The 22372-nt window shown below is 43.6% G+C and overlaps 1 protein-coding gene across 2 annotated transcripts in view; it reads right to left on the reverse strand.

The window, feature by feature from the left end:
• The window catches only part of LOC126267248 (discoidin domain-containing receptor 2-like), a 336625-nt gene that overhangs the window by 24575 nt on the left and 289678 nt on the right, over window positions 1–22372 (reverse strand). For both annotated transcript variants that reach the window (XR_007548969.1, XM_049972257.1), the window contains exons 13-15: window positions 16125–16247; window positions 12742–12851; window positions 7876–8070 (exon numbers count right to left, since the gene is read on the reverse strand). Coding sequence is in view for 1 of the 2 variants with exons in the window: in XM_049972257.1 (XP_049828214.1) it covers window positions 7876–8070; window positions 12742–12851; window positions 16125–16247 (428 nt within the window). In the remaining variant the exon portion in view is untranslated. The remainder of the gene's footprint in view (window positions 1–7875; window positions 8071–12741; window positions 12852–16124; window positions 16248–22372) is intronic.

Consider the following 22372-nt stretch of genomic DNA (forward strand, 5'->3'; position numbering starts at 1 on the left):
CAAATGGTTCTAAGTTCTATGAGGCTTAACATCTGAAGTCATCAGTCCCGTAGACGTAGAACTACTTAAACCTAACTAACCTAAGGACATCACACACATCCATGCCCGAGGCAGGATTCGAACCTGCGACCGTAGCAGCAGCGCGGTTCCGGACTGAAGCGCCTAGTACCACTCCACCGCAGCGGTCGGCGTAAATTTATCAATTCCACGAGTGTTTGTCATTTGAAGTAAGATCAACAAGATATTCATATATCTAAGTTCATCTCTATTGCTTGAAACTCTTCGAATGAAGCAGATAAAACTATTGCCGAATTCACTAACAATTCATTTTAAATTGCATAAAGCTAGTAGTAAAGTGCTTTTGCGTGAGCCACAACTAGTACAGGCTTAAAAATTTGAAGCAGGGCATACTATTGCTGTTGAAATGATTTAATACAACCTACAGCGCATCTGAAAAGAGATAAAAGCACAACAAACAAAGAAAAAAATTATACTGAAGGGATATCACATAGTTTAAACAATTTGTCATTGCATGGCCCAAGTACAGTGAATATTAATCTTGAAAAAATATCAAAATATGAAGTAAGAAGACACTTGGAAACTCGATAGAAGCAGTAGAGACAAAGCTCTTAAACATTTTAAACATCACTCAGTTAGATCACGTGAAACGGTGCTTTCCTGTCACGAGTCCAGTTATGTCCCGTTCATAAAGTTGCAAAGGACACTTAAGCAAGAAACCACAATTAACTCAACTGTGAAACAGAAAAATCCATGGCGGTCGAAACAAAGTTTGCTTCGAATGAAGTGTCAGTGTGTAGATCCTAGTCAAAACAAAGCTTGTTTTGTCTTGCAATATCTTCTGCATGTCTTGCTGTCACATCTCAGATGTTGCTTGAAGAAGTATATAAAAATAAGACAGACTTGACGATTTGGTGTCAGTAATGACAGTATAAAAATTATTTGAAAGAATTATAAATATATCACTTCACTAATGTTGAAATAGAACATATGCAACGATTAAGAATATGCATGAATCTATTCTCTAGTAGCAACAGCATACAAATTCATTAAAATGATTTTCGTAGAAAATCATACTTTCGCAGTGTCTTATTGTAATTCATTTCAAGTAACATCAGAAATGTGACAGCAAGACATGCAGAAGATATGGCAAGACGAAACAAGCTTTTTTTGACAGCCACCCTGATTCTACTGGCCAATAAAGTTGATGGTGATGCAGCGTTTTGAGTACCCTTTGTATATTTATCAAAAGTAATTAATACAATCCAGTGAGTCACAGAAATGGTGGTAACTGAACACTCAAGTCAGTTGTTTCATTTGAACGAAGTGAGTGGTTGTTAACACTTTTGTGTGAACAGACAAGTCAACAAACTAAGTCAACATCCCTCGTACTAGGTCATCCAAGCCTCCTGTGCAGGATAACCACAACAAGTACTGAAACTATAAAGAACAACTAAAATATTTATACGTGAAAAAATGGTTCTTTATTCCCATCATAGTCAGAAGATGAGGTTTGTACCTCGTAACATGTTACTTCATTACATCACTTAAGTAAGCGAAAAATTATTGTAACTGGTAATGGTCTCTAAAGAACTTTTTCGTATTATAAAATCATCGAACGCCATTTGTAACAGAACTTTTGAAAACCAATATTCTTTCAAAATGGACGTGAGACTATTTTGCCTTGTACGTTGCTTATGTATAATGAAGTTTATTTATATGTATCACACATGGAACGGACAGGACAGGGAATATGCTTCTTATTAGAGCAAATGTAGCAATTAGACGTGTGTGGATTTTCACAAACTAACTATTTGATTTGAAACCAGCTACATTAGATTGGTGCCCAAGTTCTTAGTGTTTTTGTTTTCCATTTGGTATTCCGTTTTTATGGGTTTATTAATCGATTGTCATTCTTTATTTGTGTGACACTGTTGCTATTTGAGTTTACATATAGTTATTTTGTCATTTGGAAATAGTGAGTGAAGCTGTGGACACTAGAAATTGGATTCCCAAGTGGAGAAGTCGAAACAATTCCGATATATTCTTCTGTTTGCGTTCAGTAGAGGGGTGACACGAGCGGAGACAGCCACAAACACTCCAAATCGTGCCTGGGGATAATGCCGTTGGACAGTAGTGAGTCTTCACGTTCAGGAATGCCTTCGGAGTTTGATGTCGTTTTGAGCGCGTTAATGCCCAATGATCCACGTCATTGCACTCGAGAACTGCGCATGCGATGAAGTGTAATCATTCCTCCACCGTGTGACGTTTGTACGCAGTGGGGAAGGTTCACAAATCGGACGTATGGGAACCACATGCTCTGTGCCAAAATCCCAAAAATCAGCGGGTGGTCATATGTGCATCTCTGCTTGCTCGTCATCAATTGGTTCGTGAACAACACCGACCTTTCGTAACATCTATTGGTACTGGTTACAAGAAATGGAGTCCTTCATACAAACATAAGAAAAAGAAAGGAGTGATTGAGAGAAAATAAAGGAAGAAACAGCAACTCCACGTACAAAAAACCACGCATCAGGTGGAAGAGCGACGGTGTGTTTCATTACGAATTCATTACCCAATGTGTAACCATCACTGCTGACATTTATTGTCAATAATTGAGACGTCCTGCAGGCGGAGTCCACGATCAACAACGAGGAATACTGCGTGAAGTGGTGCTATTGCCCGATAACGCCCGTCCTTCCGCATTCTGCTAGACTGAAAAGAAAAAGCACTATAGAAGAGTTGGGTTGGGAAGTCATTCTGCACCCACCTTATTGACTTGACCTTAAACCTTCAGATGTTTACCTTTCCGCTCTCTATCGACCAGCCTTCAAAGACCTTTTTCCGGATGGAAATGCTCTCCGAACATAGGTCGGCGAGTTCTTCGACTCAAAACCACGTGATTTCTACAGTCAGGAATTTGAAAAGTTACCAAACACAGGTAGACTTATTTATTTATTTATTTACACGTCAAGTTCCGTAGGACCAAATTTAGGAGCAAATCTCCTAGGTCGAGGAACGTGTCAGTACATGAACTTACAACATAAAAGTAATGACAGCTAAAAATAAATGTTTATGAACCTGGAAAAAAAGTCAGCCCATAAGGTTAAGTAAACGGTATTCGCAATACAATAAGAATCAGCTTAATTTTTCAAGGAACTCTTCGACAGTATAGAAGGAGTGAGCCATGAGGAAACTCTTCAGTTTCGATTTGAAGGCTCGTGGATTACTGCTAAGATTTTTGAATTCGAATGGCATCTTATTGAAAATGGATGCAGCAATATAATGCACACCTTTTTGCACAAGAGTTAAGGAATTGCGATCCAAATGGAGGTTTGATTTCTGCCCAGTATTAACCGAGTGAAAGCTGCTTATTCTTGGAAATATACTAATATTGCTAACAAGAAACGACAATAAGGAGTATACATACTGAGAGGCCAATGTCAAAGTACCCAGTCTCGTGAACAGAAGTCGACAAGAGGTTCGTTGACTCTCACCACTTATTGCCCGATCCGCCCGTTTCTCAACCAAAAATATCTTTCTAGAATGGGAAGAGTTACCCCAAAACATAATACCATACGACATAAACGAATGAAAATAAGCAAAGTAGACTAACTTACGTGTCGAAGTATTACTCACTTTTGATACCGTTCGAATAGTGAAAATGGCAGTATAAAGTCTTTGAACATGATCCTGAACGTAGGCTTTCCATGACAGCTTACTATATATCTGAACACCTAGAAATTTGAGCTGTTAAGTCTCAGTCATCATATGCCCATTCTCTGAGATTAAAACGTCAGGTTTTGTTGAATTGTGTGTTACGAACTGTAAAAACTGAGTCTCACCGTTATTTAACGTTACTTTATTTTCTAAAAGCCACAAACTGAGGTCATATACTGCAGTACTTGAAACCGAGTCAATGTTGCACACAACATCCTTTACTAACAAGCCTAGTGTCATCAGCAAACAGAAATATTTTGATTACCCATAATACTAGAGGGCATATCATTTATATAAATAAGGAACAGGAGTGGCCCCAACACTGATCCCTGGGGCACCCCCCACTTGACAGTACCCCACTCACATCCCACATCACAGCCGTTATCAACATTGTGAATAACGACGTTTTGCTGCCTGTTGCTAAAGTAAGAGGATAACCAATTGTGAGGTACACCCCTTATTCCGTAATGGTCCAACTTATGGAGGAATATTGGGAGATCAACACAGTCAAATGCCTTTGTTAAATCAAAAAATACTCCAAGCGTTCGAAACTTTTTATTTAGCACATCCTGTACCTCACAGAGAAAAGAGAATATAGCATTTACCGTTATCAAATGACTTGTAAAGCCGAACTGTACATTTGATAGCAAATTGTGCAACATAAAATGATCAATTAACCTTACATACACAGCCTTTTCGATAACTTTTGCAAACACTGATGGCATAGAAATAGGTCTAAAATTATCTACATTATCCCTTTCTCCCTTTTTATAAAGCGGCTTAACTACTGAGTACTTTAATCGCTCAGGAAACTGACCAATCCTGAAGGAAAAATTACAAATATGGCTAAATGCAGGGCTAACATGTGCAGCACAGTGCTTAAATATTCTGCTAGGCACTCCATCATACCCATGACAGACCTTAGTCTTCAGTGATTTAATTATTGTCTCATTCTCCGTCCTGTCTGTATCACAGAGGAATATTTCAGACGTCAATCTCGGAAAGGCATTTTCTAACAGATTTATATGATTTCCTGTAGAAACTAAATTTTTAATTTAATTCCCCAGCAATGCTCAGAAAATGATTGTTAAATACTGTACATATATATGATTTATCAGTAACAGAAATATTATTACTGCGAACTGACTTTATATCATTGACCTTGTTCTGCTGACCAGACACTTCCTTCACATCTGACCATATAGCTTTAATTTTATTCTGTGAATTAACTATTCTATTTGCATACCACATACTTTTTGCCTTGCTAATAACATTTTTAAGCACCTTACAATAATAGAATGATATTTTCACTCTACAGCGGAGTGTGCGCTGATATGAAACTTCCTGGCAGATTAAAACTGTGCCGGACCGAGACTCGAATTCGGGACCTTTGCCTTTCGCTGGCAAGTGCTCTACCAACTGAGCTACCAAGCATGACTCACACCCCGTCCTCACAGCTTTACTTCTGCCAGTACCTCGTCTCCTACCTTACAAAGTTTACAGAAGCTCTCCTGCGAACCTTGCAGAACTAGCACTCACGAAAGAAAGGATATGCGGAGACATGGCCTAGCCACAGCCTGGGGGATGTTTGTAGAATGAAATTTTCGCTCTGCAGCGGAGTGTGCGCTGATATTGCCCGCGATAGGCAATGGTCCCGAGTTCGAGTCTCGGTCCGGCACACAGTTTTAATGTTCCAGGGAGTTTCACCTTACAATACTATTTGTAATGGGCTACTGTAGCTTGATTGTGACTACTTCTAATATTTTGATATAATTCCCACTTTGTTCAACATGATATCTTTATCCCACTAGTTAGCCAACCGGCCTGTCCATTACTGGTAGTACCCCGGGCTTTTGTAAACACTGACAGATGAGTATGTAATTGATGAGGAAATTCTCTGTTACATTTATCTGTTGTGTTTAAACTTATGGCAAAACGCCACGAACATATGTTGGTGTTGTCTTCAGTCCTGAGACTGGTTTGATGCAGCTCGCCATGCTACTCTATCCTGTGCAAGCTTCTTCATCTCTCTGTACCTACTGCAACCTACATCCTTCTGAATCTGCTTAGTGTACTCATCTCTCGGTCTCCCTCTACGATTTTTACCCTCCACGCTTCCCTCCAATGCTAAATTTGTGATCCCTTGATGCCTCAAAACATGTCCTACCAACCGATCCCTTCTTCTAGTCAAGTTGTGCCACAAACTTCTCTTCTCCCCAATCCTATTCAATACCTCCTCATTAGTTACGTTATGTACCCACCTTATCTTCAGTATTTTTCTGTAGCACCACATTTCGAAAGCTTTTATTCTCTTCTTGTCCAAATTAGTAATCGTCCACGTTTCACTTCCATACATGGCTACACTCCAAACAAATAGTTTCAGAAACGACTTCCTGATACATAAATCTATACTCGACGTTAACAAATTTCTCTTCTTCAGAAACGCTTTCCTTGCCATTGCCAGTCTACATTTTATATCCTCTCTACTTCGACCATCATCAGTTATTTTGGTCCCCAAATAGCAAAATTCCTTTACTACTTTAAGTGTCTCACTTCGTAATCTAATTCCCTCAGAATCACCAGATTTAATTTGGCTACATTCCATATCCTCGTTTTGCATTTGTTGATGTTCATCTTATATCCTCCTTTCAAGACACTGTCCATTCCGTTCAACTGCTCTTCCAAGTCCTTTGGCGTCTCTGATAGAATTACAATGTCATCGGTGAACCTCAAAGTTTTTACTTCTTCTCCGTGAATTTTAATACCTACTCCAAATTTTTCTTTTGTTTCCTTTACTGATTGCTCAATATACAGATCGAATAACACCGGGGAGAGGCTACAACCCTGTCTCACTCCTTTCCCAACCACTGCTTCCCTTTCATGCCCCTCGACTCTTATGACTGCCATCTGGTTTCTGTACAAATTGTAAATAGCCTTTCGCTCCCTGTATTTTACCCCTGCCACCTTCAGAATTTGAAAGAGAGTATCCCAGTCAACATTGTCAAAAGCTTTCTCTAAGTCTACAAATGCTAGAAACGCAGGTTTGCCTTTTTTTAATCTTTCTTCTAAGATAAGTCGTAAGGTCAGTATTGCCTCACGTGTTCCAATATTTCTACGGAATCCAAACTGATCCTCCCCGAGATCCGCATCTACCAGTTTTTCCATTCGTCTGTAAAGAGTTCGCGATAGTATTTTGCAGCTGTGACTTATTAAACTGGTAGTTCGGTAATTTCCACATCTGTCTGCACCTGCTTTCTTTGGGATTGGAATTATTATTTTCTTCTTGAGGTCTGAGGGTATTTCGCCTGTCTCATACATCTTGCTCACCATCTGGTACAGTTTTGTCATGGCTGGCTCTCCCAAGGCCGTTAGTAGTTCTAATGGAATGTTGTCTACTCCCGGGCCTTGTTTCGACTCAGGTCTTTCAGTGCTCTGTCAAACTCTTCACGCAGTATCGTATCTCCCATTTCGTCTTCATCTACATCCTCTTCCATTTCCATAATATTGTGCTCAATTACATCGCCCTTGTATAAACCTTCTATATACTCGTTCCACCTTTCTGTCTTCCCTTCTTTGCTTAGAACTGGGTTGCCATCTGAGCTCTTGATATTCATACACATGGTTCTCTTCTCTCCAAAGGTCTCTTTAATTTTCCTGTAGGCAGTATCTATCTTACCCCTAGTGAGATAAGCTTCTACATCCTTACATTTGTCCTCTAGCCATCCCTGTTTAGCCATTTTGCACTTCCTGTCGATCTCATTTTTGAGACGTTTGTATTCCTTTTTGCCTGCTTCATTTACTGCATTTTTATATTTTCTCCTTTCATCAATTAAATTCAATATTTCTGCTGTTACCCAAGGATTTCTAGCAGCCCTCATCTTTTTACCTACTTTATCCTCTGCTGCCTTCACTACTTCATCCCTCAGAGCTACCCATTCTTCTTCTACTGTATTTCTTTCCCCTATTCCTGTCAATTGTTCCCTTAATATGTACCAACCGAATTACAGGCAACTGCCGCTGGAGAGCGATGCGGTTTTTCAAATGTAGACGCGGAGTATGTTCCGTATGATGCGACAGCTCGTTTGTGAACACGCAGCACCCGCGACGGAAAGCACACCCCGCGTGAGGCGCACGCACCTGAGCGTGCTGTGCGTGGAGTGGGCTGCGTCGCCGGCCAGCTGGTGCGCGCGCAGGAACTGCGTGAGGTCCCCGTGCTCCAGGTACTCCAGCACGACGCCCAGCGGCTCCTCGCGCGTGCTCAGACCCAGCACGCGCGCCAGGTTCGCGTCCTCCAGGGCGCCCAGGACGCGCACGTCGCGCAGGAAGTCTTGTCTGCAACAGTCGGCAGCAGTCCGTTCCAGCAGCAGTCTGCACAGCACCGGAGCAGGCACAACCCTGAACCACAGGGTACTCCACACGGGTGCGTCCTACGCCCAGTCGCCACCCGTCAGTTTCTCTCTGCCCCACATGCGTGCGGTTAGAGGTCCCCTTCTCGACGTGGGTGCATTTTCGATTTCAATCGCAGCTCGACAGAACGATCTATACTGTACCAGGAATCAACATATCCGCTTTGCTCACAGCAGTTATCGCCACAGTCGGTATACAGTGTGGACCATTGATGTCACGAAATGAGCGTCAAACGAAAAAACTAAAAAGAACGAAACTTGTCTAGCTTGAAGGGGAAACCAGATCGCGCTATGGTTGGCCCGCTAGATGGCGCTGCGGGTATCAACTGGGTTTTACGTAAATAGGAACTCCCATTTTTTATCACATATTCGTGTAGTACGTAAAGAAATGGGGATGTTTTAGTTAGACTAATTTTTTCGCTTTGTGACAGATGGCGCTGTAGTAGCCACAAACATATGGCTCACAATTTTAGACGAACAGTTGGTAACAGGTATGTTCTTTAAATTAAAATACAGAGCGTAGGTACGTTTGAACATTTCATTTCGGTTGTTCCATTGTGATACATTTACCTTTGTGAACTTATCATTTCTGAGAATGCATGCTGTTGCAGCGTGATTACCTGTAAATACCACATTAATGCAGTTATTGCTCAAAATGATGTCCGTCAACCTCAATGCATTTGGCAATACGTGTAACGACGTTCCTCTCAACAACGAGTAGTTCGCCTTCCGTAATGTTCGCACATGCATTGACAATGAGCTGACGTATCTTGTCAGGCGTTGTCGGTGGATCACGACAGCAAATAACCTCCATCTTTCCCCACAGAAAGAAATCCGGGGACCACAGATCCAGTGAACGTGCGGGCCATGGTATGGTGCTTCGACGATCAACTCACCTTTCATGAAATATGCCATTCAATACCACTTCAACCGCACGCGAGCTATATGCCGGACATCCATCATGTTGGAAGTACATCGGCATGCTGCCATGCAGTGACACGTCTTGTAGGAACATCGGTAGAACATTACGTAGGAAATCAACATATATTGCGCCATTTAGATTGCCATCGATAAAATGGGGGCCAATTATCCTTCCTCCCATAATCGCGCACCATACATTAACCCGCCAAGGTCTCTGATGTTCCACCTGTCGCAGCCATCGTGGATTTTCCGTTACCCAATAGTCCATATTATGCCGGTTTACGTTACCGCTGTTGGTGAATGACGCCTCTTCGCTAAATAGAACGCGTGCACAAAATCTGTCATCGTCACGTAATTTCTCTTGTTCCCAGTGGCAGAACTGTACGCGACGTTCAAAGTTATCGCCATGCAGTTGCTGGTGCATAGAAATATGTTACGGGTGCAATCTATGCTGATGTAGCATTCTCAACACCGACGTTTTTTAGATTCCCGATTCTCGCGCAATTTGTCTGCTACTGATGTACAGATTAGCCGCGACAGCAGATAAAACACCTACTTGGGCATCATCATTTGTTGCAGGTCGTGGTTGACGTTTCACATGTGGCTTAACACTTCCTGTTTCCTTAAATAACATAACTATCCGGCGAACGGTCCGGAAACTTGGATGATGTCGTCCAGGATACCGAGCAGTATACATAGCACACGGCCGTTGGGCACTTTGATCACAATATCTATACATCAACACGATATCGACCTTTTTCGCAATTGGTAAACGGTCCATTTTTAACACGGGTAATGTTTCACGAAACAAATACCGTCCGCTCTGGCGGAATGTTACGTGATACCACGTACTTATACGTCTGTGACTATTACAGTGCCATCTATCTTTATGTTAAGCAACCTCTTTCAACAGACTTTGCTGACATCCTCAGGTCTTCAAAATTTGGTTACGAGACATGTACATTGTGAGTTGAAACCTCATGCAAAGTTTTCATGTTAGTCGATAACAGGTAGCACATTTTATAATGATTTGTCAAAAATAAAACATTTACTGTCAAAACCACCTTGTACACTTAGTCATGTTCGTATATGTAGCGTTCCAGACCTGCGGGCACGGCCATGTGCACAAAATGGTTTCTCATTCTTTTATTTTTTAAAAACCTTTGTAAAATATGCTACATTTTTTCCATTAATGTGATAACTTGGCCTGAGGTTCCAACTCATAATAAACAAGTTTTGTAACGAAAATGTTCAAGACCTGAAGATCACAGCAAAGTCTGTCAAAACAGGTTATTTGAAATAAGGAAATATTTACGCGATCTTGGCTTTAGAATGTTAAAGAGATCGCTCCTTCTCGTTCCTAAACATGAGGTAATTCAATCATAACTATGAAATTATTAGATATAGAGCATCGTGGTTTGTTGTAAATCGTTTAGCAGCTCTCAAAGCATCTTTCGGTTAGGCCAGAACTTCACTGTGCGGCCAACTTCGCTCATAGAACATACATTCCAGTTCAGCTCAAATACAGGTCAGCTGTTGTGGTAGCTTCAGTGACTCGTATACTAAGGACTGCAACGTCACCAACTACTGTTGTGTACACGCGTTCCTCAACGTAAGCCCACAAAAGAGGTCTACTGGCGTGACATCGGGAGAGCGGGAAACCATGCGATAGGCACCATCACGACCTATTCGCTTTTCACAAAATGTGTCATTCAGAACTTACTGTACGTTCAACCTCCAATTTGGCGGGCATCATCATGCTAGGAGATGATAAATGTCTGCACTCCTTTGATGTCCGAAAACATGAACAGTCCTGGAATGTCTAAGTAAACGTTTACCGTTATGGTTCCCTCTGCAAAGAAAATTTGCAACGAACGGGAAAGACAACAAAGCTTTGACGCTTGCTAAACGTCTTAAAGAAACCACGATTCTGTATCTCTAATAATTTTCGCAGTACTGGTTTTCCCAAAGTGTAACGGAACTATGTAGACACGATGTATTTCGAGACAGATGAAATCGTATAAAAAGGACCAGCTACTGGGATGGTTAATACAACGTGCCTAATGTATCTTTGAGCCTGGTGCAGGAGATAAAGTGGAGAGAAGTACTGTGTCTAATGACTTTACTCATGATTTTGAAGTAATGCTTTATCCTTTTGGACGAACGATAACGAAAGGAAAATGTAAAATATTCAGACGATGTGCTAGTACCGATACTTCGGAATCCTTCCTTCCAGATACACTTACCTCCCTCTACAGTTACAGATGAAGGTTTCTAAACCTAACATCATCCCAAAAGTTTTACAGGCTCTGGTGAAATGCCAGGAAAACTACATTAAGCAAGCAAACTTGGTGACAACGTAACTTTTCTTTCCGTTGTGCATCACGGAGAGATTCTCTGTTGAAATTTCAGGACAGCACTTTTCATGAGGAGTCGGACAACATACTACTTCCCCCCATCTACATCTCGCGTATTGACCACTAGGAGAAAATTCGAGAAATTAGAGGCAATACAGAGGCTTACCTACAATTATATTTCCCACGGACTTTTTCCGAGTGGAACAGGGTTGCAAGGATCAGAAAGTGGTACTGAAAGTAACCTCCGCCACACCCCACTTGGTGGCTTCCGGAGTACCATGTAGATGTAGATGAACATTGATTTCATGCCTGACATCTGACATTTACAGTTCAAATCCCAAAAATACCTGTATATCTCTGTACTTGCAACACCATAAGACTATGGATAGTTAAGTGCTAAAACAGTAACACATTTCCGTTTACATGTAAGTCATTCAAATCTCTTCAAGATTGGTGTGTGTGTGTGTGTGTGTGTGTGTGTGTGTGTGTGTGTGATGGAAGATGGGAGGGGAGATCTTATTTGTATTATATCCCATGGCGTCAGTTAATACAATAGTTCAGTGAATGTCTTTTCTCCACATCTCACAGAATGGTAAGTGCAACGAATAAAACAATTTAATTAGCGTGTTCTTCTCCACAACTTCTGAGTAATAAGTGCAAACGAATGTTTATTTAGATATGTAAACGTAAGACACATCTCTCTTTCTGTGGAGTTAAGAACATACGTCATTTATTTTCCAGAAAGTTGCACCGAAGAGTTCTAATATTTTCAAAGGAATGCAATTTTCTCGAACGATACAGCTGATGCTTTCAAACTGAATCCGTACAAATCAATTTAAATCAAATTTCTATTAATTATAATTACGGAACTAGAAAGGCGTATTATTTTAGGGACGCATGTACTTAGTGGTCTGTGTTTAGCAGGATGTTCTCATGGCAGAATGTGCATTGCGTTGGGATGTTAAACCAAGTGATCATTTGCTTGAATGCACAAATCAGTGTGAAGCCTTAAACGTCCTTCGGGTGGAGCGTAAAATTTTCGACGTCACGGAGCGAAAAATTGACATTATAAGCAGGCACACGTATGTGTTTCAGTGCAGTTTACAGTGAGTGAAGTTTCAGAGTAAAATTTATAGACAAATTTACTGCAGTTCAGGTGATAAGTTACATTAGTTTAATGCTTAACTGAACGAGGACTAAATGTGACACCTGGTGCATAACTTTCAACTTTAAACCGAAATGTTCAGAACGAGTACACAAGGCAGGAAAGGAAGAGTAGGAGTGACGCTGCTCCGACACTTGGGACCTCACGCACTGACCTCTGCTGCTCGGTGGAGGCGGTGGGCAGGAACTTCACGGCCACCAGGCGCTTCCCAAGCGTCGCTGAGCTGCCGTACTCCGGGATTCCGTCCGCCTCGGCCACGTACACCTGTGTGCACGCACACGCCACATAATATATAGTCTGCAATAAATGTAGGTAACACAGCGTAAGCATATACGTTTTACATCTGAAAAATGGAGAAAATATTGAAACTTCTAATGTATCGAGACAGAATTACACTCCTGGAAATTGAAATAAGAACACCGTGAATTCATTGTCCCAGGAAGGGGAAACTTTATTGACACATTCCTGGGGTCAGATACATGACATGATCACACTGACAGAACCACAGGCACATAGACACAGGCATCAGAGCATGCACAATGTCGGCACTAGTACAGTGTATATCCACTTTTCACAGCAATGCAGGCTGCTATTCTCCCATGGAGACGATCGTAGAGATGCTGGATGTAGTCGTGTGGAAAGGCTTGCCATGCCATTTCCACCTGGCGCCTCAGTTGGACCAGCGTTCGTGCTGGACGTGCAGACCGAGTGAAACGACGCTTCGTCCAGTCCCAAACATGCTCAATGGGGGACAGATCCGGAGATCTTGCTGGCCAGGGTAGTTGACTTACACCTTCTAGAGCACGTTGGGTGGCACGGGATACATGCGGAAGTGCATTGTCCTGTTGGAACAGCAAGTTCCCTTGCCGGTCTAGGAATGGTAGAACGATGGGTTCGATGACGGTTTGGATGTACCGTGCACTATTCAGTGTCCCTTCGATGATCACCAGAGGTGTACGGCCAGTGTAGGAGATCGCTCCCCACACCATGATTCCGGGTGTTGGCCCTGTGTGCCTCGGTCGTATGCACTCCTGATTGTGGCGCTCACCTGCACGGCGCCAAACACGCATACGACCATCATTGGCACCAAGACAGAAGCGACTCTCATCGCTGAAGACGACACGTCTCCATTCGTCCCTCCATTCACGCCTGTCGCGACACCACTGGAAGCGGGCTGCACGATGTTGGGGCGTGAGCGGAAGACGGCCTAACGGTGTGCGGGACCGTAGCCCAGCTTCATGGAGACGGTTGCGATTGGTCCTCGCCGATACCCCAGGAGCAACAGTGTCCCTAATTTGCTGGGAAGTGGCGGTGCGGTCCCCTACGGCACTGCGTAGGATCCTACGGTCTTGGCGTGCATCCGTGCGTCACTGCGGTCCGGTCCAAGGTCGACGGGGACGTGCACCTTCCGCCGACCACTGGCGACAACATCGATGTACTGTGGAGACCTCACGCCCCACGCGTTGAGCAATTCGGCGGTACGTCCAGCCGGCCTCCCGCATGCCCACTATACGCCCTCGCTCAAAGTCCGTCAACTGCACATACGGTTCACGTCCACGCTGTCGCGGCATGCTACCAGTGTTAAAGACTGCGATGGAGCTCCGTATGCCACGGCAAACTGGCTGACACTGACGGCAGCGGTGCACAAATGCTGCGCAGCTAGCGCCATTCGACGACCAACACCGCGGTTCCTGGTGTGTCCGCTGTGCCGTGCGTGTGATCATTGCTTGTACAGCCCTCTCGCAGTGTCCGGAGCAAGTATGGTGGGTCTGACACACCGGTGTCAATGTGTTCTTGTTTCCATTTCGAGGAGTGTATATTTCGAGTTAGCTGCCATTATTTACACCAATCACAAATTCTGTCCAAGTCATCTTGTATCTTCCTACAGTCACTCCACAGCTACAAAACCTTGATCTGACCTATGCTATGAAAATGTTTCATGGTTATGCGCCTGCTTAAGTTCTACAAGTCCCCCACATGGATCCTTTACTACAATTGCCACCTTTCCTCAGTCACGCTGAACACCTCTGAACAACCCCCTCGACTCCAACAATCCTATAGTTTTCCTTTCACTTTCCAACCCTGGAACGATCCTGCGGCTCTATCAACACATCCCACCAGCCGTACACCTACATAATCTCCACATACTCTTCAAAAGAGGTGTCAACCGTCACCCCTTCCCAAATCGTGAACACAGTCCCCACCAACTTTAAATCCGCCCCACCTGTTCCATCTCATCAGCACTCCCTCTCCCTCCCTTCCTTCTACCTTTCTTTCCCTAGTCCCTTTTCACCACCATATTTTGGCCTCACTGATGCCCCCTCTACTCCTACCCCTCTTGTATTCTAACAGCCACTCCCACAACCATCGAAAATCTGCACCCATCCTGCTTCCATGTGCCAGCTTCCTTTTTCTTCCCTCCTCAACGACCAGCTTGTACCCTCTCAACAACAGACTACCCATCTGAGGGCAGGTCCTTCCAGTTTCAATGCCTGTGGCTTCTTTCTTACTACCACCAGTGTTCTGTGTCATTGTTTTTTAATATTTTGAAATGCACTCTTATTGTGTTTCTGTTTTACTTTTCAGTACAACTCTTTTTAACTAAATGCAAAGGAAGTCATACATCTTATGCATAAAAACTTCCATTTCCTTTTCACCTTCAATTTTTTTTAAATTCATTGTAGATATCTCACCTTCAAGTTGCGTGTATTAGTAAGTGTAATCTACTGCGTAAGACAAGGCGAAAATCCCCATTAATGAATGAGTACAAGATAAATGATCAGTCTTTGGAAGTGGTAACATCAGTCAAGTATCTGGGTGTGACTATTCGAAATGATCTCAAATGGAATGCTCAGATTACACAAGTAACGGGTAAGGAGAATATATTGCGGTTTATTGGTAGAATCCTGAAGCGATGCAAGGAAATGGCTTACAATACGTTAGTTCGTCCAGTCTTAGAGCATTGTTCATCTGTATGGGACCCTTACCAGTTGGGTCTGATTCAAGAGATTGAGAAGGTCCAAAGACGAGCGGCAAGATTCGTGACTGGTACATTTAGCCATCGCGAGAGCGTTACAAATCTCATAGAAAGTGGGACAAACTTGCAGATAGACGACGCGCTAAACAGAAGGGGCTTCTCTCTAAATTTCGAAATCCAATCTTTACCGAGGATGTAGAGCATATATTATTACCACCAACTTTTAAATCGCGTAATGATCATCATTCAAACATAAGGGAAATAAGAGCTCTTACTGAGGTGTTCACACAGTCGTTTTTCCCTCACGCGATCCGCGAGTGCAACAGAGGGGGGGAAATATGACTTTGGCGCGAATTCTGCCCTCCGGCACACACTGCTTGGTGGCTAGCGGAGTATATATGTACATGTAGATGTATTTTTCATCTCATTTAGCTTTTATTGTCAACTGGTTGAAGAGTGGGTTGACTTTTCCGCCGACAGCCGTACACCATGCCCACATGGAACGAGGGGTATGAAACAACAAAAAAAAAAGGTACACAGATGTCAAGTGTGTCACTCACCGTGCCGAAGGCTCCGTCGGCCAGCCTGGAGAGCATTCGCAGCCTGTGCCGGGGGAACTCCGGCAGCGCCGTCTGCTGCAGCCGCCGCCGCAGGGCTGCCAACGCTCCAGGCCGGTCAGGGGACTGGAAGAAAGACAGGAAGGCGCGCTGTAGCGTAGTGGAGTAGGCAGAGCTGTCAGTGATAGTTTCACGAAACGTAAGTCGCAGATAAACCGTTTCCTGGACGATCTCCGTCTGTGTTGTGTGTGTGTGTGTGTGTGTGTGTGTGTGTGTGTGTGTGTGTGTGTGTGTGTGTGTGGTGTTGGGCGGTGCGGGCGGGAGGGGGGGGGGGGGGGCGGGGCGTGAGCTCAGTAGTTCATAATCAAATGGCTCTGAGCACTATGGGACCTAACATCTGTGGTCATCAGTCTCCTAGACTTCGAACTACTTAAACCTAACTAAGCTAAGGACATCACACACCTCGATGCCCGAGGCAGGATTCGTAACTGCGATCGTAGCAGCAGCACGATTCCGGAGTGAAGCGCCTAAAACCGCTCGGCCACAAGGGCCGGCGTGCACGAGTTACTCTATCCCGTGCAAGCCTCTTCATCTCCGCTTAACTACTATGATGTACATCTTCCTGAATCTGTTTACTGTATTCATCTCTTGGTCTCAGTCTACAATTTTTAACCCCCATCGGGCGTTATATGGATTGTGTTTGCCGACATAGATAATGAAATGTGTTTCACATGCCTTCTCGTGCGCTGTTGTCTAATGTCGTCTACAGTGTTGACCCAATAACACAGTCTTTATTAGTTTCACCATGTTCGGAATGTGCTCTTGACCCATAGTTGCTTTTCATCAGTTAGTGAAAGACTGCACAAATTGTTGACACACATTTCATTTAGGTTCACGGCCATTTTTAACGCATAAACCGGTGGACATGTAAATATTTTACACGATGGAAGATAAAAACAGAAGCTTATACATGGACAGAATATTAGGTCCCACGTTTTTCTTGTTTCCTTTTTAATTATGTGTGTTCCATATACAGCGTTTTAAAAGCAATTCCGCCTTCGCAGCTCACCTCATACAAGACAGTCACACGATGCACAGTATCGAAAATAACCTGGTCATTCTCCATACAACGAAAAACAGATAATTTATGGACATTTAACTCTCTAGGACATATGCAGAGACGTAACTGTCAGCTTCCTTTAAAGGTACTTCGCACTTCGTAGCTGCATCTACATGGTAGTATTGCTCAGACGAGCAATAGTGACATTTTTAGGTAGAAGTTGTTGGGATCTATGGTTGCTGAAGTTGCCGGGCATGGGCCACCGCTTTTGCGGCATTGCCAGCCATTACCGAATGCCTCGTGTATTCTCCGCTTTGTGCTGTGCGTTGCTTATTTGTTCGTTGAAACGAGTGAAGACGCTGCCCTATGTTCATCAGAGTGTTCGAGTACAGCACCCGTGACTCCTAAAAGGAATGGGAGATTCGTAGTACGAAGTGGTGCTCATAAAATGATGCATAATGTGGTGGACTGCTGCGAGGCCTAAACGAAAAACAGAAAACTGCTACACCCTATCACTCAGACTCATCAGAGGGCTGCCACTTACACCAGCCTAAGTATTGCGTTCATTAGATGGGATTAGAAAGTTTGCAACCTCTGGTCCAGGCTAATCAGTCGGTACTGCAGGAAAGAAAAGATCAATTTTAGTCCGAATTTGTACTGCACAAGTGCAAAGCCATTTTTATTCGACAATATTTCGAGCTACTCAGCTGCTAAGTTGAAATTACTGTATTTTTTTACTTAAGAAGAAATGCAGTGATATTGAAGAAGAAGTCGACAACTTCAGATAAATTGGTTATAAGGAATGGCCTCGCACTTGTTCAAGGGCTACTTGAGAAGATAAGCTGGAGATGGGGCAGTACTTCCTTAAAAGCGTTACTTAAGTCGATGGGATTCGTGTGGAGATCCGTAATGACCAAACGAAATCTCTTGCTAGACTGTGGTGACACTGTTCTTTTGTGGTCTCGTTTGCCTGCGTATGTGAGGAGCATTAGGGAAGCTCAAAAAGTCATTTTTTGTCTTGATGAGTCGTGGACTGATAGCATCTGATATGCGGCAAATTCTGGCTGAAGCAAGATTTTTGTAATGGGTGTTATAGCGTGGGAAGTGCCTTCAGCATGATGGTAACGTCAAGTGCTGGCTCGAAAAACAGGTTAGTGAAGCAACCGGGGAGCAAGTTCTGGACGAAATAGATGCAAGGAGATTATCGTGGCCAAATGAACTGCCGGCCATTGTGGCCGTGCGGTTTTAGGCGCTTCAGTCTGGAACGACGTGACCGCTACGGTCGCAGGTTCGAATCCTGCCTCGGGCATGGATGTGTGTGGCTGTTGATATACTTTCCGGGATGTGAGGTCGTGGTCCAAGAACTTTTCTGCTCCTTACGTTTCGTCCAGGACCGCGCTGGACTTCCTCAGAGGCGCTGCTCCGCTGAGTCTTGCCGACTGACTGGTCGGGTGTCTGAGAGCGACTTATATATTGTGAGAAAGGGGGCGTGGTTCAGGTGACACGTGATGCGCAGTGATAATCCATAGCAAAGATAAGGTTGACTATCGATTACCACCTTGTCAAAGATAAAATTGTTAGCAATTTTGTAGAGCCACTGTCCATATATCGCTAAGTTTCATAGCCTCCTCTTTCCTATTAAAATTATCGTGATGTTTATAAATTTCAATAGCTTCTCTATATAGCCGTGGATAGTAATGTAACGTTGTAGATAAAACTTCGGTATCCTAAAACTTCACTTGGTTGTTGCCTGGTTGAAGAGCATGTTCCACTACAGCTGATTTTTCTATTTTTCCAAGTCGACAAAGACTTTTATGCTCTTTTTGTCGCGTATCTACAATGGATATGTGTGATGTCCTTAGGTTAGTTAGGCTTAAGTGGTTGTAAATCTTAGGGGACTGATGACCTCAGATGTTAAGTTCCATAGTGCTCAGAGGCATTTGAGCCTAATGAACCTTTAAATATTCAAGAAGTGGTTTTCGGATATGTACCGCCAATTTCTGCCAGTGTTATAGATATGATAATCGTGGCCAAATGAACTACTAGAATAAGAAGTGATTTTCAGAGATTTTCCGGCTGTCAAGTAGTTTTGGATAATGCGATGTATTGTAACGATAACAGGAGCAAGTGCCAACTAATATTTTATAGGGCTCGCAGACATCTTACGACTGCGAGAGACTAATTATCTCTGACTCATGATATGAAGACTCTGTGGATAAAATGTGGACATCACGTATGCATTGGATGGACTACTTCGGATTTAGAATTGCCAAGAGTAGGATCGCAGTGGAAATGTAATTACCGAAATTGTAAGCTGCCATCTTGAATACGGAATGAAATTTAAAATAATTGTGATAACATTTCATCTCATGCACTGGGATGATGTATACTGAAGTGTAGCTAGGAAACTCATTTATGGAAAATTATAATTTCATGAATGGAAAAGGTACGTTCAATTCTTTGGTTGTCTTAACGTCTCCCTCGTTTGTGACTCGGAACATTATTTTGAGTCGTAACTCGTAGGGAACTTTGTTTCCTGGGAAATCGGTAGAGCCTGCACCACGGTTGTTTTTGCTTTATTTTAAGAGATTAAATTCTGGACTTTATCGAAACTGATGACAACGTGGACACTGATTCCCTTGCTGCAGAGTGCGTACGTCGTAGCACCCAGGACCGCTTCCTCACGGCGTACAATTGCGCCTATGATTATTTTACGTATTTTCGGAGTCGATGATAGCGAGATTTTATTGCAGATGAAGTGATAAATTTTATACCTTGAAGAGTGGGAGATAACAGTATGAAAATATTTGAAAGCGACTTCTCTCGCCCAAAAGTTTCCGTTCAAGTAACTACACATTATTCGATGAGATTTCGGGATTGCAGCCGGATCACGTTGACTTCTTGCCACGATATTTCGGCTGGCAATCGTCCAGCCATCTTCAGGTGAGTGTGCGTCACTGGAGACTGCAAGTTCCTGGAGTCAGCTTTATAGCAAAAAATTGGCGCGAAAACGCATGCGCATTGGCCACCGTCACAGGAGCGTCCTCTGTCGAAGTCCGCGCCCTCTGGAGCTACTGTTCTATCTTTGGAGCGCAGGCACATGCGTAAAGGTGAAAACTACATGTCCGCCCTCTGTCGGAATGCGCGCCCGCGTCGCTAAAAACAGACGTCAGATGTCGCTAGACGTGTCATTTAGAATAAACCGTCTTCTCTCAGAGGAAATTAGAGAGATCACCGGGTCCCAAGCCTTGTCCAGTTGAAAACCGCCGTCACGATTTATAAGATTTTGCGCTAGGCGTATCTCCACAGATTCTTTAATAACGGAATCCCAAAAAGTTTTCGCTGGGGCCAAGATTTTCGTGGCCGAAAATTCCATAGCGTGTCCTGTGGTAATACAATGCTCAGCTACGGCCGACTTACTGGGCTGCAAAAGGCGAGTGTGGCGTTCGTGTTCAACGCACCTTATCATGTACTGTGCGCGTCGTCTGACCGATGTAAGCTTTGCCACACTGGCAAGGAATTTTATAGATTCCGGCCTTCCGCAGACCCAGATCGTCCTTTACCGAACCGAGAAGGGCACTAATCTTCGCCGGTGGCCGGAAGATTACTTTTACTTGATGTTTCCTTAGGATCCTGCCTATTTTAGATGAAAGGTTGCCGGCGTATGGAAGGAACGCCCTGGACCTGAAAAGCTCCTTATCTTCTTGATGTGAGTGGTCACGTTTCTTCCTTTTTAGCGCTGCTCTAATCTGATGTGGAGAGTAACCATTACCTCTGAACACCGACTCTAAATGTTCCAGCTCCTTTGTAAGGCTGTCTCCATCAGAAACAACATGAGCCCGGTGCACCAACGTTCTAAGGACACCAGTAGTTTGTGAAGGATGATGACAACTCGACGCTTGCAGGTAGAGGTCCGTATGTGTGGGCTTACGGTAGACAGAATGCCCTAATGACCCGTCCACTCTCTTGGTAACCAAGACGTCCAAAAACGGCAAGCAACCATCCTTCTCTATTTCCATCGTGAACTGGATGTTATTGTAGATTGCATTCAGATGCTGCAAGAACCGTGACAGTTCTTCTTCACCATGGGGCCACACTACAAAAGTGTCATCTACGTACCGCCAGAATACACTCGGTTTAAGTTCTGCCGAATCTAGTGCCCTTTCCTCAAAGTCTTCCATAAAAAAGTTTGCTACCAAAGGCGAGAGAGGACTTCCCATGGCAACACCGTCAGTCTGCTCAAAGTACTCGTTATTAAATAAAAAGTAGGTTGAGGAAAGGACGTGATGGAAAAGTGCTGTTATGTCGGCCGTGAACTTATTGCTGATGAGAGACAAAGAGTCCATAAGAGGAACCTTAGTGAAAAGTGAGGTGACGTCGAAGCTGACTAGTAAGTCAGTTTCACTGAGCCGAAGTGACTTTAGTCTACTAATAAAGTCAGCCGAATTGCGAACATGATGCGCACACTTCCCCACAAAAGGTCTCAGTAGAGAAGCGAGATGTGTCGCCAAATCATACGTGGGGGCGTCGATATTACTGACGCTCGGTCGTAAAGGAACCTCTTTCTTATGGATCTTCGGAAGACCGTATAACCTGGGTGGCACAGAACTGTGAGGTCTTAGTCTTTTCGCCACTTCTTGCGGAATAGAAGAAGAATTCAGCAGTGCTGATGTTTTCCTTTCCACTTTCGCTGTGGGGTCTTTGCCAATCTTCCGATACATTGGTTCATTCAGCAAGTTGTAAATCTTCTGATTATAGACCTCACGTGGCAAAAGCACTGTAGCGTTTCCCTTATCCGCTGGTAAGATCACTGTATGAGGATCTTCTCGTAGCTTTCGTAATGCGGCCCTTTCCATGGCAGAAATGTTGCTCTTCTGACGTGGAGCTTTCGTGAGTGCACGGCAGGTTTCACGTCTAATTTCTTCTGCAGCATCACTAGGAAGAGGTCTTACAGCTTCCTCAACAGCACTAATAAAATCAGTTAAAGGCAGGGTCCTCGGCGTAGGAGCGAAGTTCAGGCCTTTATTAGTAGACTAAAGTCACTTCGGCTCAGTGAAACTGACTTACTAGTCAGCTTCGACGTCATCTCACTTTTCACTAAGGTTCCTCTTATGGACTCTTTGTCTCTCATCAGCAATAAGTTCACGGCCGACATAACAGCACTTTTCCATCACGTCCTTTCCTCAACCTA

Source organism: Schistocerca gregaria, chromosome 4 (assembly GCF_023897955.1).
Source record: "Schistocerca gregaria isolate iqSchGreg1 chromosome 4, iqSchGreg1.2, whole genome shotgun sequence".
In the NCBI taxonomy this organism is placed as follows: Eukaryota; Metazoa; Arthropoda; class Insecta; order Orthoptera; family Acrididae; genus Schistocerca; species Schistocerca gregaria.